At 35.1% G+C, this 14,698-nt stretch overlaps 1 protein-coding gene across 2 annotated transcripts in view; it reads right to left on the bottom strand.

The window, feature by feature from the left end:
• Positions 1-713: 713 nt before the first annotated feature.
• LOC146005324 (uncharacterized) overlaps positions 714-14,698 on the bottom strand; it is a 206,400-nt gene continuing 192,415 nt past the window's right edge. For both annotated transcript variants that reach the window (XM_083144488.1, XM_083144487.1), the window contains 2 exons: positions 3,718-3,831; positions 714-1,864 (listed from right to left, as the gene is read on the bottom strand). In XM_083144488.1, the coding sequence (XP_083000614.1) occupies positions 1,031-1,864; positions 3,718-3,831 (948 nt within the window). In that variant the 3' untranslated portion in view covers positions 714-1,030. The remainder of the gene's footprint in view (positions 1,865-3,717; positions 3,832-14,698) is intronic.

Raw genomic sequence — 14,698 nt, forward strand, 5'->3', positions numbered from 1 at the left:
ATAAAATGACAAAGACTTAGATGGTTTGAGCACGTAAATAGAATGTCTGATGAAAGATTAGTAAGAGAAATATATAAATGGAAACCACTTGGGATACGAGCCATAGGCAGGCCAAAGAAACGGTGGGAAGATGAAATAATTCAAGATCTGAAAGACATGAAAGTAAAGAATTGGACGAAGAGCATCCAGGATAGGAAAAAATGGAGAGATGTTGTTGAGAAGGCCAAAACTTTCAATATATGAAGTTGTAGCGCCTCAAGAAGAAGAAGAACCTACAGATACTACAAAAAGTGAACATTAAATTCACCCTGATATCCATTTAAAAATAATATAAAATGAACAATTTCAATATACTTACATACAACAGCATAAAATATCTGATCGTACCAGCATACATAAAAATGACAATATGCATGACAAGAGAAAAAAGGTTCATGTAAAATAGAATATCTGTAAAATCCAGATATTTCCCTGAAATTCTAAGCGTAATTCGTTGTGACACATGGTAATTACAAAACATATATTAATTATATAATATTTTATAATATATACTATTAGCTATACATAATTCATGATATACGTAAATGAAACAGTTAACTAGTAATTAGTATCATTCGACACCATTACTTGCAAAATCAAAAATACATTTTTGATTACCCTGCAATCAAAGCTTTGTACCATATTAACATTTTCTTTGAATATTTATTCTTACATTAGAAGTGTTCATACCCACACTTTTCTTCTCGCTTCTTAAGGAAACGTTACCTTTACTAATCATATTCCTATCAAACCAGAAAATTGCAGTTTATAAAAACACCATAATTGGAATTATACCTGAGCTGTGGTTTATGAACTGCAGTTTATAAAAACACCATAATTAGAATTATACCTGAGATGTGGTTATTTTTATGTCTCTTGTCTGATATATTTCTTTCTGGCAAGCACTCAAGAAACTTTAAGGTGAATCAGCAATTTACAAAATATCAGGTCACTGCGTAGTGTATTTCTTCTTGGATCAAATTAAGGCAAATCACAGCACTTCGTCATCGTCACTGTGATTTTCAACGGTGTCTTCAGTATTTTCATTCTCAAAGACATTGACTGTGGGATGTTCGCTAGTAGCTCTCCTTGAAGCTTGGTCTGGCGGTGGCAATTCGTCTTCGATCCTTTCTTCCATGTCCGAAACTTCAAAAAGATCGAGTTCGCTGGAACTTGATAAATCACCTGTGAAATCTTCTTCAACCATCAACAACCTTCCTGGTGAGCCAGGATCCGAACATTGAGCTGAAGTGGAAGCAGCATCACATTCGCGGACATACTGCATATCTTCATCATCGTTCTCCAATTCCAGAAGTTCATTCAGACATGCTTCAATTTCCTCTGGTCTTTCTGATCCCATCTGTGACATGGAATGTTGATTACCTGGGGGTGTTGAGCGATTGTTAACCTCAGAGCTTCCTTCTATCTTTTCTCGCTTGTTACTAGGGCCGTCTCCACGACAGGTGCAGGGTCTCTTTGAAGCAGACTCTTTCGAGCTAGAAGCCATCGGGGTGGCTGGTTGGGGATATGGTGTCGCTTCCTGGCCACCTCTCCTCCTGTGCATAAAGAGGTAACGATCTCCGCAACAGTTGTCCATTCTTTTAAAATATCCTCTTAGGTTATCGAAGCGATTGCTAGTTCGTGAATAGCAGTGGCGTTCGCAGAGACGCCCTTCATTGTTTCCACTGGGAGTAGGAGTGGTGTGTCCTGCGTTCCTGCCGTCAAGGTGGCAAGGGGCTATGCCGCACAGGACACAATCTGCTGCCCTCTGTTCCTGTGCAAGCTGCTGATGCATCGCGCAGCCAGTGGACGTTATGGTTGCATTCTGAAAGGAAGCGAAGATTAGTAAGAGAGGATTACTGTCAGATTTGTCCTAAAAAGTATTTTTGATGTTATCTCTAGGGTTAACTTTCTAAATTCTTAATAACAGGAATGTCCCTTTAGTCAGTACGGTCTAGTATCCGCCGCGGAGACCGCCTTTATTGCAGTGGCCCTCTGTTACCGCGTTTACCTACGAAAGCACTCGCGGTCAAACAGCTAATTAGGCCTATTGCTTGGGCAAAAGTGAAATCCCTCCTCCCTGAACAGCCAAAAGGATTTTGTCAAAATTATCGTTCTGCGCTGTGATTGCACACCTGTTGGTACGAAAACAAGAGAATGGTATTCGCCGTTTATCAAAATCATACACACAGATAGGTAAATGCATCAGCTGAAACAAAAAAAATGCATAGTGTGGTTCAAGCAATTGAGGCATTGAACGAGAGAAGCGGTTAAGCCACAAACCTATAAAAATTTAGTTTCATCTTGCAAAAAATATGTGTGACAACATCTTTTCATGTTCTATTGACATTTTCGCTAACAGTAAAATCGTGGCTTAGCTGTACAACCATCTATTGGCCAAGATCAGAATGTGGGTAGTGTCTGTGTGCAGCCTTAGGAGTGAGAGAATGGATCAAACCGCACGTGGCTAGGCCCCTTCTCTCTTTCAATGCCTCTATTGTTTCAGCGCATCTTCAAGAAAGATGCAGGAAGATACAAAGAAAGTATAGCTTTAAATGGATAAAAATACCCACTGTGGCGTTACCTTTACAAATGATGTAAGAATGCATCAAACCGTATACCTGATTCTGAGAAAATTCCGAAATCACATTTTGATGCATTTGTGGTGCATCTGCATCAACTACATTTGATGCATTTAGTTCTCTGTGAGTAGGCTGATAAATGTGGAACTGTTTGTATGGTGCTTACTAACAGTTCTATCTGTGCAAAGTCTCATGTTACTTGGATTTTCTTCCAAGTACCCCATCATTTTATGCCTATCGTTCCTGGTCTATATGATGTTCTTACATTATATTTACCACCATAGAGTTGCCTGTTCTTTAAGAATGAAAAACAATAGTATATGATTTCATAGTATAGTTCCCGTATGTATCCATTGTGGATAATGAATAATACACAAGACAAGAAATATCATAGGTTATCAATTGATAAAAAAAGTAATTGTGTAATGAATTAAAGTTCAGAAACAATGGATAGTAAGTATTATCCCATATCAAAGTACAATGGAGGCACTCAACAACAGTAGATAATCTCGCATGTAAAATAACGGAAAATAGATGAGAGACAACGAGATAATTCAGGAGTCAGAGATAATATTATAAATAACTATACATGTTTCATTGCTTTACAATATGAGACAAACAACAAAGCAACTGAAATGTAAATAACGCATATGGCAAAGTATCAATCAATGAATCGCCTATATCTGATGGAAAAAATGTCACAATGAAAAGAAAATGAATCATTAAAAAAGTATAAGCAAATAAATGAAATAGTAATTTGGGTACTGACAAGTAATGCAACAAAAAAAGACAAATTATTCTAGCGAAATGGTAAAACGAAGGATGCTGATAGCACAAATTCTCTGGAGTATCTGAAGACAAAAGACCAGAATATGAAAATTACACCTAACAAAGTCAAACCATAAGGACAAGGAAAATAATAAAGTACTCATTCATCGATATTATGTTCCTGTGAGTCAAATACCAAGAATACACACCAAAGGAATTTTCAAAACTAAATATTTGACCTATATGTTTGAACGTATGACTACACTAATACATTTATGAAGGTTTCAATATGACTGTGCAAAAAGGCAACAAGTGAATGTTCACTCACCTGTCGTGGATGTATGACTCGTTGCCATGGTTCCTGGTTTTCACGATCTCTCAAGTTCAATTCAAGACCATCCAAGCCTCTTACCAGACCTTCAATTGGATTTCCCCAGAATAGCTGAAAAGATTATTTTTTTTTCTGAAAATCAACTGATAGCTGATGAAATATATAAATTTAGAACCTACACACAGAACCCAAAAACGTGTCGATTGACACATATATTTTAACTCCAATATCACATTTACGTGCATAAACTGCAAATGACACACTTCTCGGTGTGTCAAAATGCACATAGAATGCAAAAAAGGATACTTTTATCAGATTCTGTTCAGTCTGATACACTAAAATGTATAAATTGGGAAGATCAGACAAGATGATTTCAAATTTAACAAAATTGCACTCTGAATGCATCAATTGACACAGTTACAAGCGGGGTGTAAGGGGTACCTTCCACATAGGTGCCCAAAAGTCAACCTCACTTCCACATAGTGCACCCTGGACTATTGACTAACGAGGCTCTGGCGACTGGCACTATGGCCAGTGTAATTTTGTGTGTGTTGTTTTGTTTTTTGTCCTTGTGTGTGCTGAGTGCCCGTTTACAGCCTCAGCTTTTAACAGAAGTCAGAAGATTTTAAGATTTTTAGTTATACAACGTTAGAGTTGTTATTTGTTTTGGTAAGGAGCTGGCCCCCGTACAATGTGACGGGAGCAAAATAGCCTAAGTGCTGATGCTACCAAAATTTTAAATTCAAATTCAAAAAATTCAAACAGTTATAAGCAAGGGCGCCCACAGGGGTGCCCCTTAAGATTTTTGCATAGAGTTAATGTTATTCAAATGGTGAAATGATAGCGATATTTTTTAACAAAAACATTGTTGTTTATAACTTAGTTATAGCGACTATTATTATTATTATTTATTATTGAATATGCTTTAATATGCTAACGAATTATGGATTCTGACATCAACCAGTCACCTTCAAAAAGCTGAATCAGTTCAAAAACTTATTATCAGGTTATTATGCACAAAGTTTTAAAAAAAAATACTATGACCAACATTACTCTAACACAGTTGAATATGTTTACCTTAGAAGAAAGAAGAAAAATGAAAAGGATAAATTTTGTAGAGAATATCTTAACTTTCCAAGTTGACAGTCAATATATTTTTATTAATATAGCTTATAAAATTCCCAGATATTCCCATAGGTATATCTCAAATCTTACAAGGTCAAAATAAGGCCAGAGGTTTAGATGCAGATCTTGTTGAAACCTACAATTTGAATTTATGATGATGTATAAGATTGTAAGATCCACTGTTTTATTCTTTAATTTTGTATAACCAAATTTGACATAGTGATGTACCTGGTTGATAATCGTGATCATCGCTTAATAAATATTATTATTATTAGAACAATACACAGTTAATAGCACAATGTTATATAACAATGAACAATTATTAGTATCACAGATATAATAGATCTTGTTTGAAACTTAACTTGAAGTGTAAATAAGCTGCTCTCATTATGTTATTCTACAGCTTATGTATTTTATCCGTGTAACTTTGTACTTTTTTACTTGTCTTAGTGCTGTATTATGTTTTATACTGTGCTCAACACTTAAAAAATAAACGATTATTATTAATAATATTATTATTATTTTACTATTATTATTATTATTATTATTATTCAGATCCCTTGGATGACAAGGAAATTAAATAGATTGATCAATAAAAAGATAAGATATCACGATAAATTTAAACTTACAAATAATTGTGAATAGAGTATTAATTCCCAATTAAGGAAAGATGTTAAAAAGAATATTATAATTAAAAGTAGCAATACTATTCCTCCTTAGAAAATAATGTTAATGGTGACAGGAATGCTTTTTGGTTCCACTTTAATAGAAAGAAGAGAGAAAATACATATCACTGAAATAATTTATGATAATGATGTACTTTTCAATGAATAGTACATGCATTTAGTGAGATTTTTCACAAATCTTTCTGAAACAGAAACTTAACTCCAACTTAATTGATATATTTATTATCTTGGAAAGAATGTAAGTAATACAATTAACGAACTAAAAGGCAGGTCTTAAGAAGGTCCTGATGGCATAACTAATTTTATTTTGAAAGCAAACAAAGATGTTTTTGTACCATTGTTAACTAAAAATTACAATATGTCACTATCCTCTTGAATATTTCCAGATATCTGGAAAAATGTGTTTATTGTACCTGCAACAAAAAAAAAACAAATATGGAAAAGTCAATGATATTAATAATTATAGGCCAATGCCATGGCAAAGGTTTTTGAACACATAATTTCTACCATTTCATCATTCTCTTTTAATAGTAAGTGACAATGGTGTTCAGTTCAGAGCAACCTGTAAGTATGTACACTTCTCCAAAAGTTACTTGACTGCCCTGAAAGTTTTCTAAGTCCAGAAATTCTTAATTTGGCATCATAGCTCTTGAGAATGAGCAGAGAGTGGCCAACTTTACTGCAGGTTCCTGTACTAAGCGAGAAACCCTGTGGTGAAAGATTTACATTATTTTTAATAATATGAAGTCATAAACTATTATTGCTCAACATATTAATAGAGAACAATACGGAAAACTCAAGTGTGAGGAATAATTTAAGAGAATACTTGTGATTCGTTATCTTAAAATTGGAATCAGAGAAACTGTTGTGAGGTTGGAAACACTGAACTCGCTCGTGGTCCACCTGGAGGAAATACGCTGTCAAGTTTGAACACAAAAGTGCATAATCACGAATAGTTTATGCAAATCAAATTTAACATCACCTTGCAAAGTACTGTGCAATGATCGAAAAGTAATAATTCTCGGAATTTGCAGTGAAAATGTGTTCATCGACTAGAATAGTTCTAACTTGAGCAAACATCTACATGTTTCAAAGCAATTGCTACATGCGATGTTGTAGAGTATTGGTAAAGTACTCGCATCACAAATGTCTTTCTCGCTGGAAGTTAAGAGTCGCGGTTTTAAAATCCAAAACCCTGCACAATTTTTTATTCCTCTTTTATTTCGTAAGTATGGCATTCAGATACATTGAGTATGGAGTTTCGTAATTAAGTTGAATAATTTTTAATATCAGAATGTTCGCAAAATGTAATTCGGTGTGAAATTCGACCAATGTTTTCATCAGCTCAATGTATTTGTTTCTTCTTTCTGGCAGTAAGGTATACAATTCAGAGATCAGATTTTTTTTTCAAAAGCACTAACTGTCCACTCAATCTGGACATGCTACGTATGAAAAGTCTTTCGACCCCTGTCACACACGTCGAGCATGATACCATTATCCCACAGGAGCCACTAGTACTAAACATGTAGTTTAAAAAATGACAGTCCACTATTTAAGTCCTTTAGTTTAACAAAATCTCGTATTCGTATTCACTATTAATTATGTGAAACCGAAACGTGCGGGGAATTATTCATGGATGTCCAAGTAGTGCGTTCGAGTGTTCAGAACGTCGAGGTACTGAGAAATGTGAGAGAATGAAGAGAAGCCAAGCACAAGCCTTTCCGATCCTACAAGTGGGAAAAGTGAAATTATTTGTGTGTATTGATTGAGAGAGAGGGAGGGAGAAAGACACCTCACTATCTCAACTGGGTATTTACAATTTAATTTTGCATCATTTGAGAAATACGGATACGAGATATTGTTAAACTAAATGACCTAAATAGCGGACTGTCATTTTTTAAACTACATGTGTAGTACTAGTTGCACCTGTGGTGAAGTGGTAGCATGCTGGATTCGTGTGACAGGGGTCGTAAGATCAATCCCTAATCACAGCAGATACGTTTTCAGAAGGCAAAAAATATTTCTTCAGATTTATGGAAATAATGTTGATTTCTTCCAAGAGTTGTAAACATTAAATTCCAGACAGCTATCTAAATTGAGGCAGACAATCGGATACCGCCTGACAGGTGCAGAAACCATATAGAAAGCATAGCTTAGTCATCGCAAGGGCTTGGAAGTTGTCCTGTCGAGTAACCTTAAAATTGTTTTAAAAATGGCCTTAAATACTTTTTGCGCTGAAAATAAAAGCTTGATGTTTTAATAAATTAAAAGAGAGTCGTTGAATAGTTCGATAAACAGCTGTTTGGAGATTTAAACTACTAACTACTGAAGAAAGGGAATAAAAGCATTTATGTGCTAATTTAGTTTTCTTCATTTTAACTTCAAGGTTACATAACTTGTATGCACTGCACCTTTTGAATAAATTATTCACCTCCTTTGAGAATGGATCTTCCAAGATACAGTAGAAGGCCAGCAACTGAAAATGAATTTGTTTTCGGCAAACATAAGATTATATATTTTTTAATATTGTGACTAATTTTATTATAAAGCATAGATTAAAGCGATAACAGAAGCTAGCAAGGAAATCTCAAAGTAGGCTTCACACAAAGCATTTTAAGTTTGCTGCAGGAAAAATAAATTTACCACAATTAATTAGTTTATGCATTACCAAATATTTCAATTGAAAACAATAGTTTGCTTTATCATTGACCATATATTCGTTTAATGACGACCTTGTTAAAAGGACCATGTCAGAAAGTTTAAATCTATAAGGTATGCTTGCAAATGCATTTTAAATTCACGAAACAAAAAAAGGAGAAAAATAAGCTATAAACTTAATAAAAATGTAACAAATTAGCAAAAGATAGTGAAAATAACCTAAAAGCAAGAAAAGGGCCCACAAACGAAAAAAAAAAGTTTTCTGGTTCTAGCTGAAGGGAAAAGTGGATATCAGGTTTAGCATTGTTCTGAAGGCTCAGAATTCAGACCTAGTCGGCACATTCATTGTTTGACCAAATACTTTCTGTTGGAATACAACAACAATTTAGGTATTTTTAGATCCAAATTGATGAATAAAATGAATTACTTAGAGTGAATGGTAATAATCATGGATACGTTGGGTTGAGTTTCAAAATAATTGCAGACTTTTCACATGTAGCATGCCTATGTTGAGTGGAAACTTATTGCTTTGAAATAAATCTCTCTGAATTGTATACCTTGCTGCCAGAAGGAAAATACAAATACATTGAGCTGATGGAAACATTGGTCGAATTCCACACCGAATTACTTTTTGCAAACATTCCGAAACTAAATACTATTCAAGTTAATTACTAAACTTCCTACCCAATGTATCTGAATATCATACTTACAAACAAAAAAGGAAGAAAATGTGGAGGGCTTTAGATTTGAATCCGCAACCCTTAACGTCCAGTGAGAAAGATATCTGTGATACGAGTACTTTAACAATACTCTACAACATCGCTTGAGTCAAATGTCTAGAAACGTGTTAATGATTGCGCAACCTACCAGATTTCTAAATGACGAACACATTTCACTGTAAATTGCGATAATTATTGCTTTTGGATAATTGCACAGTACTTTGCAAGGTGATGTTAAATTTTATTTGCATAAACTATTCATGATTATGTCCTTTTGTGTTCAAACTTGACAGCAATTTCGTCCAGGTGGACAGCGAGCGAGTGCAGTGTTTCTAACCTCACAATAGTTTCTCTGATTACAATTTTAAGATGACGAATCGCAAGTATTCTCTTAAATTATTCCTCATTCTTGAGTTTTCAGTTATGTTGTCTATTAATATGTTGTGTGAGTATAGTTTCTGACTTCATGTTATAAACAAGAATATAAATCTTTCACCAGAAGGTTTCTCGCCTAGTAGAGGAACCTGCAGTAAAGTTGGCTACTCTCTGCTGGTTCTCAAGAACTATCTTGCCAAGTTAACTATTTCTGGACTTAGAAAACGTTCAGGGCGGTCAAGTAACATTTGGTTGAAGTGTACAATCGTTAGCCTCTCGAGGCTTAATAGTTGCTTACACACCAGTAAATAAACCAAGCAGTAACTTAGTAAAGAGGATCCACAAGGATTTAAACAGGTTCTTGCGAGTTGTCTGTGAAGGCACGCATAATGCCTGGCCAGAACATGTCACTAAAGTTGTTAACTTGTTGATCGGAAGTGTCAACCATTCCACTGGTTTTGCACCAATAGATCTTCAGCTAAATTATCCCACTGACTATGCATGAAAAACACACTTTGACTTGCCAGCTGGTGAAGAAATGAATTGGGACCACAAACTATACATGGTTAATATTAATACAACAGATGAAAGGAACAAAAGAAATGCAAAGGCAAAGTGTCATTGTAGGTAACCTAATATTTTTAAAGGCACACTTTCTTAGTAGCCTGCTTGATGCCATCAGGAGGAAATACTGCAACACCTACTCAGGTCCATACTACTGTTCCCGAAAGGAGCGGCCCGATGTCTCCACAGTGTTGAATTGCTGTACCGGTCACATGGTAACCAATCAGCAATTAGAAAACATGAAGCTGTGGCATTGTACCGAAGGTAAATGAACAATATACCTCAGGATCTTGAAAGGTAGGAGACCAGATCTTTTTCCACAAGATTCTAATTATACACATGTTACATGAACACACACTTTACAAAAGGGAAGTCCTCTTCAAGGACAGGAGACTGGGAGAATTTTTAACACTTGATTCTTAGGATGGAGTATACAGATTCAAGTACTTTATTTCCTCTTCAATCTAAAAATTGGTATTCTAAAACAATGTTTGGCTTATCTTTCATCTTCTAGACTAAAAGCGTAATTTCGCTGATAAACATATACCTACGTAGATTTCTAGCATAAAAATAACAATTTTTTAACAATTCTACACATTTTGAAACTTAATAATAAGAATCAAACCATAAATAACTTAAATCTAGTGTATTAAACTTGTATTGTTTCATAAAATCTAATTATTGTAACTTAAAATCCAAATTCTGTCTTAATTGGTAATTTTTGCGGAAAACTTGAATTTTAAATTAGCCATGAAATGATTAATTATAGTTAAACCTTTACACAAAACTACCTGCTGAAGTCATAAACACCTTAACCTTGAAGAAAATTACTAAGTAGCACCAAAAACCTGCATAATTTTATTTTATAATACTCGGTTTTTATGTAAATGTGTTGTTCTCCGAGAATGTCGGAAACTGAAGAGATTTTGAATTTTTGTAAAAATTTTACTTTTATTTCATGATATTGCTTGGAACTTGTTTAACTATTTAATTCGAATGTTCAATATGCTATGTAAACTGCAAAGGGATAAATTTAGTAAAAATCAGTGTTGCCAACTGATTCTTTTAGAAAATTTGTCGACGTTCCGTGGAAATTCTTTTCACGTTTCATCTTTCTTTTGATGTACTGATTTAACCATCATACCTGCAACTTGTGTAATCATGCAGTATATATATATATATATATATATATATATATATATATATATATATATATACACAGAGAGAGAGAGAGAGAGAGAGAGAGAGAGAGAGAGAGAGAGAGAGGTTGGGTTTTAGATGTATTTAGCTTCTAATTTCTAGCAACCAGGTGATAGGTCGACATATCGTTCTTAGAAGTTAGGGATTAACTACGTTATCCTCATAATACAGTCCTAAAGGGGCTAAAACATTTTTAAGATTTCTTAACCTTACAAGTACACTCGATGAAACGCAAGAATAGTACACATGCTAACACTTATATTATAAATGTGTTTTAATTTTTGTGTTTCATTATGGTTGGTTGGTTGATTTGGTGTTTTAAGTCCACTTTATGCACAGTAAGGCTAATCGAGACTGGACCTACAGTTTAAAGTGGGATCCGAACCACTTGTGCCTCCACCGGGTATCGAACCGGGACCCCTTGAATACAAGGCGACGACGCTACCACTGTGCCATCGGGAGGCCCTGTGTTTCATTATGAGGTGATATAGTATTTCATGATGATATTTACTCTAGATGTATGAACTATATACTTTCGTTCAATTTAATTACTTTATTATTTCGTGATTTTGTACTTTTGCCTGCTTTTTTGTAGTGCAAATAGCATTATTATAACTTTGCACTGGTGACTCTGTTTACATAGAAGGTCACCTACATTTATTTTATTAATGTGCATCTTGTAATCAGCCAGTCAGTTTTTGTTTATTAAGTGCAATTAGCACATTTATAATATAATACGATTTTTTCGTTTTGATTTCTTTACAAGTGATAATTTTTACCTAATTTTTTCACATTTATTTTTCAAGTATACCTACTGGAAATGTTTTATCAATAGTACAATTTGGTTATTATTTGATCTATTTTCATTTGTGTTTTATCTAAAGTGTATTTTGAATTAATGTAGTAAGGTTTGATAGACAGGTATGCCAACCCAGCCACAGGCATGGAACGGCCAAGGATGATGAAGATGATAGTTTGGGTCTATATATTTAAATGACTTATTATGTTTTTGGAGTAATCAGACACAAATAATGTCAAAACTAGTTTTCATGCACCAGTTATGTTTAATGATAAGGAGGAAATCCATGTTAAATTTCAAAAATTGTTCTACATTGTTTGCTTTATAAGATGATAATTGAAGAAAAGAGTTAATATTAATACTTTGGACTTTCACATCTTTGGTGGCTCAAGATGCATGATTATAGCTTAACGTAACATGTAAAATACAGCATACACACACATACTACATACACTTGCTGACAACACTTAACAAGTTTTTATTTTTATTTTTAGTAACTCTATTGAGTTTATAATGAATTTGTGAAGATGCACTTATATGATTTGCCCAAAGAAGCCTAGGTTTTATGTTGCATATATAAAGAATGTGCTGATGATGCACTAATCATTCCTGCCATAATGCAGAGGACTTGCCAAAAGGGACCTATATTGTATATTATATGCACATATAAGTGGCTGTGTAACCATGCGTTGATTAAACTTTAACTAAGTTTGGAGAATTAACTTTTAATAAGTTGTAATGATCCTGTGAGGTCATCACAATTATTTAATTTCTGAGCATTATTATTCCATGTTAATTGATAATATAGTTAACCATTCATTGTAAATGGTGTTATGATTTATTGAAAATGAGGTCAGGTGCTCAGTGTTAGCTTATTATGCTGAGTTGTAATGTTATCAGACCCTGCGCGGTCGCAAAGAATATATTATTTATCTTGTAATTGTATATTAACGTTTAGCACACGTTTAATATTATACTATGTATTTATCGTTTGTGCCTTGTGCACGTAGTTCAATCTACTGCCGTAGAGATGGCCTTGCCTGCTCTAACAAGGTTCCACGTAGTTCGCGTGAATGGCGCTAGAGGCGCTACTTGAACCGAGGCTATATAACCGGCCGCGCAGCTGATATTCTTCAGTTGGATTACCTAACAACCTGATCAGTAATAGGTTAGTTCGTATGAACTTTCCAGCCTGATCATTACCAGTGAGTAGTTAGAGATCGGTTAGTTCATTGAACTCTCCAGCCTAATTATTGCCTATTTTTGTGGGAGCAGGAAAAGGTTTATTATCCATTTTGCCTTGACTCATCTCGCTCAACAGGTCGCTAGGTGCCATGGCTTGCCGCGAGTTGATAGCTTCCTGGAGATGAGGCCTTGCCCGAAAATGTTTATTACCCATATTCTTCAGTTGGCTTTCAGGTCGGCTCACGATAAGATCTCTCTTACCAACTGACCTGGAAGAAGGAGCACTCTGCTCTTGCGAGAGTCCAAGCATACCAGAAGGAAGGAAGGTGCTCTCCGCTCTTGCGAGAGGCCAAGCACTGGCAAGAGAACCCACTCTACTTTCGAGTGAGAGATATCCCACTCTGCTTATTGGCGAGAGATAAACTCCACTTTAGAGTGAGAGGACCTGCTCTGCTTCCTGCGAGAGATTTCCTCCCTTATCAACCTGCGGTACCCCGCCAGGGTAGTGTGGCGTTGGGTTTCTAGGCAACTGCCCAGAAGGTAAAATTACAGGTCAGGTGAAGTACTGAGGTTATCGTGAGGGTGACCGTAATAGGTAGATGCCCCTTGCTCCTCGAAAGCCAACAGTTCCCTGTAAAAGCCTGCAGCTACAGAAGTCGGCGCTAGTAAAGGACTGCAGTTTCCTGACATTTGTTGGAGCTAAGGATATGACTCCAGAGGGCAGCAGCAGCAGTGTACCTGTTCCCAGTTTACGGCAGTTTGCAGAAGCCATTCTCCCCCCATTGTGTGGCAATATATTGGCCAAGTGAGTGTAATATCCTACACGGGCATGTGCTAAACATACAACGTTTACAGTTGCTTAAGTGTATCCAGATATATTAATTAAACTTTCTCTAACGTTAAACATTGTACTTATTCCCGAACCCTGAGTGAAATAGAGTCTCATGCCACTGCTGGAGAAAAGGTTAGCATGGTGGAAAAAAAAATTGCAGAGCGTATGGTGATACTGATTGGTCATTGCCAAGCTAGTTCTCTTCCACCTTAGGCACCTTCCCTTTCCCGAGCAGGTGTAGGACATTGCAAAGTGTTGGTAAGTGCTTGAGCCCACTATTTAAATTTGGAAAAGGATAAATGAATTGCATATGGATATGAAGATAACGATGCATGAATAAAATAAAATTTAAAAAAAATCATATTTAATATCTTAAGCTGTAATTAATTTGATTTTCAATTTCAAAACTAAGAAGTCACCATTTGTATAAGGACAAATAAAAGAGATAATATAATATCTCCCTATATAACATGAAGGTCTGAGAGTTTATTAAATCATGTATTAATGATTTTAGATATGTTACTTATGTTAAACTTTACACAATTTTTTTTTGTACCTTTCATTATTAATCTTAACAACATTAAAATATGTGAAAGCATTAAATGTAAAATCTCAAGAGACATAGTGGTAAACACGTAGTGAGGGAGTGCATGAAGACGAAAACTATAAAGTGGTCAAGAGACTTGAACATGTGACATGGGAAGATAGTTCATGAAGATAAATTAAGACTTTCAACTAATCTATATTCTAATGTCTATGAACTTTCACAGACTTGGACGTCTGTAAAGAGAGCCACTTATGCCGGCACAGATTACCGCTGCCAATAAGAGGGAGA

This window comes from Lepisma saccharinum, chromosome 23 (assembly GCF_977018435.1).
Source record: "Lepisma saccharinum chromosome 23, izLepSacc3.1, whole genome shotgun sequence".
NCBI lineage: Eukaryota > Metazoa > Arthropoda > Insecta > Zygentoma > Lepismatidae > Lepisma > Lepisma saccharinum.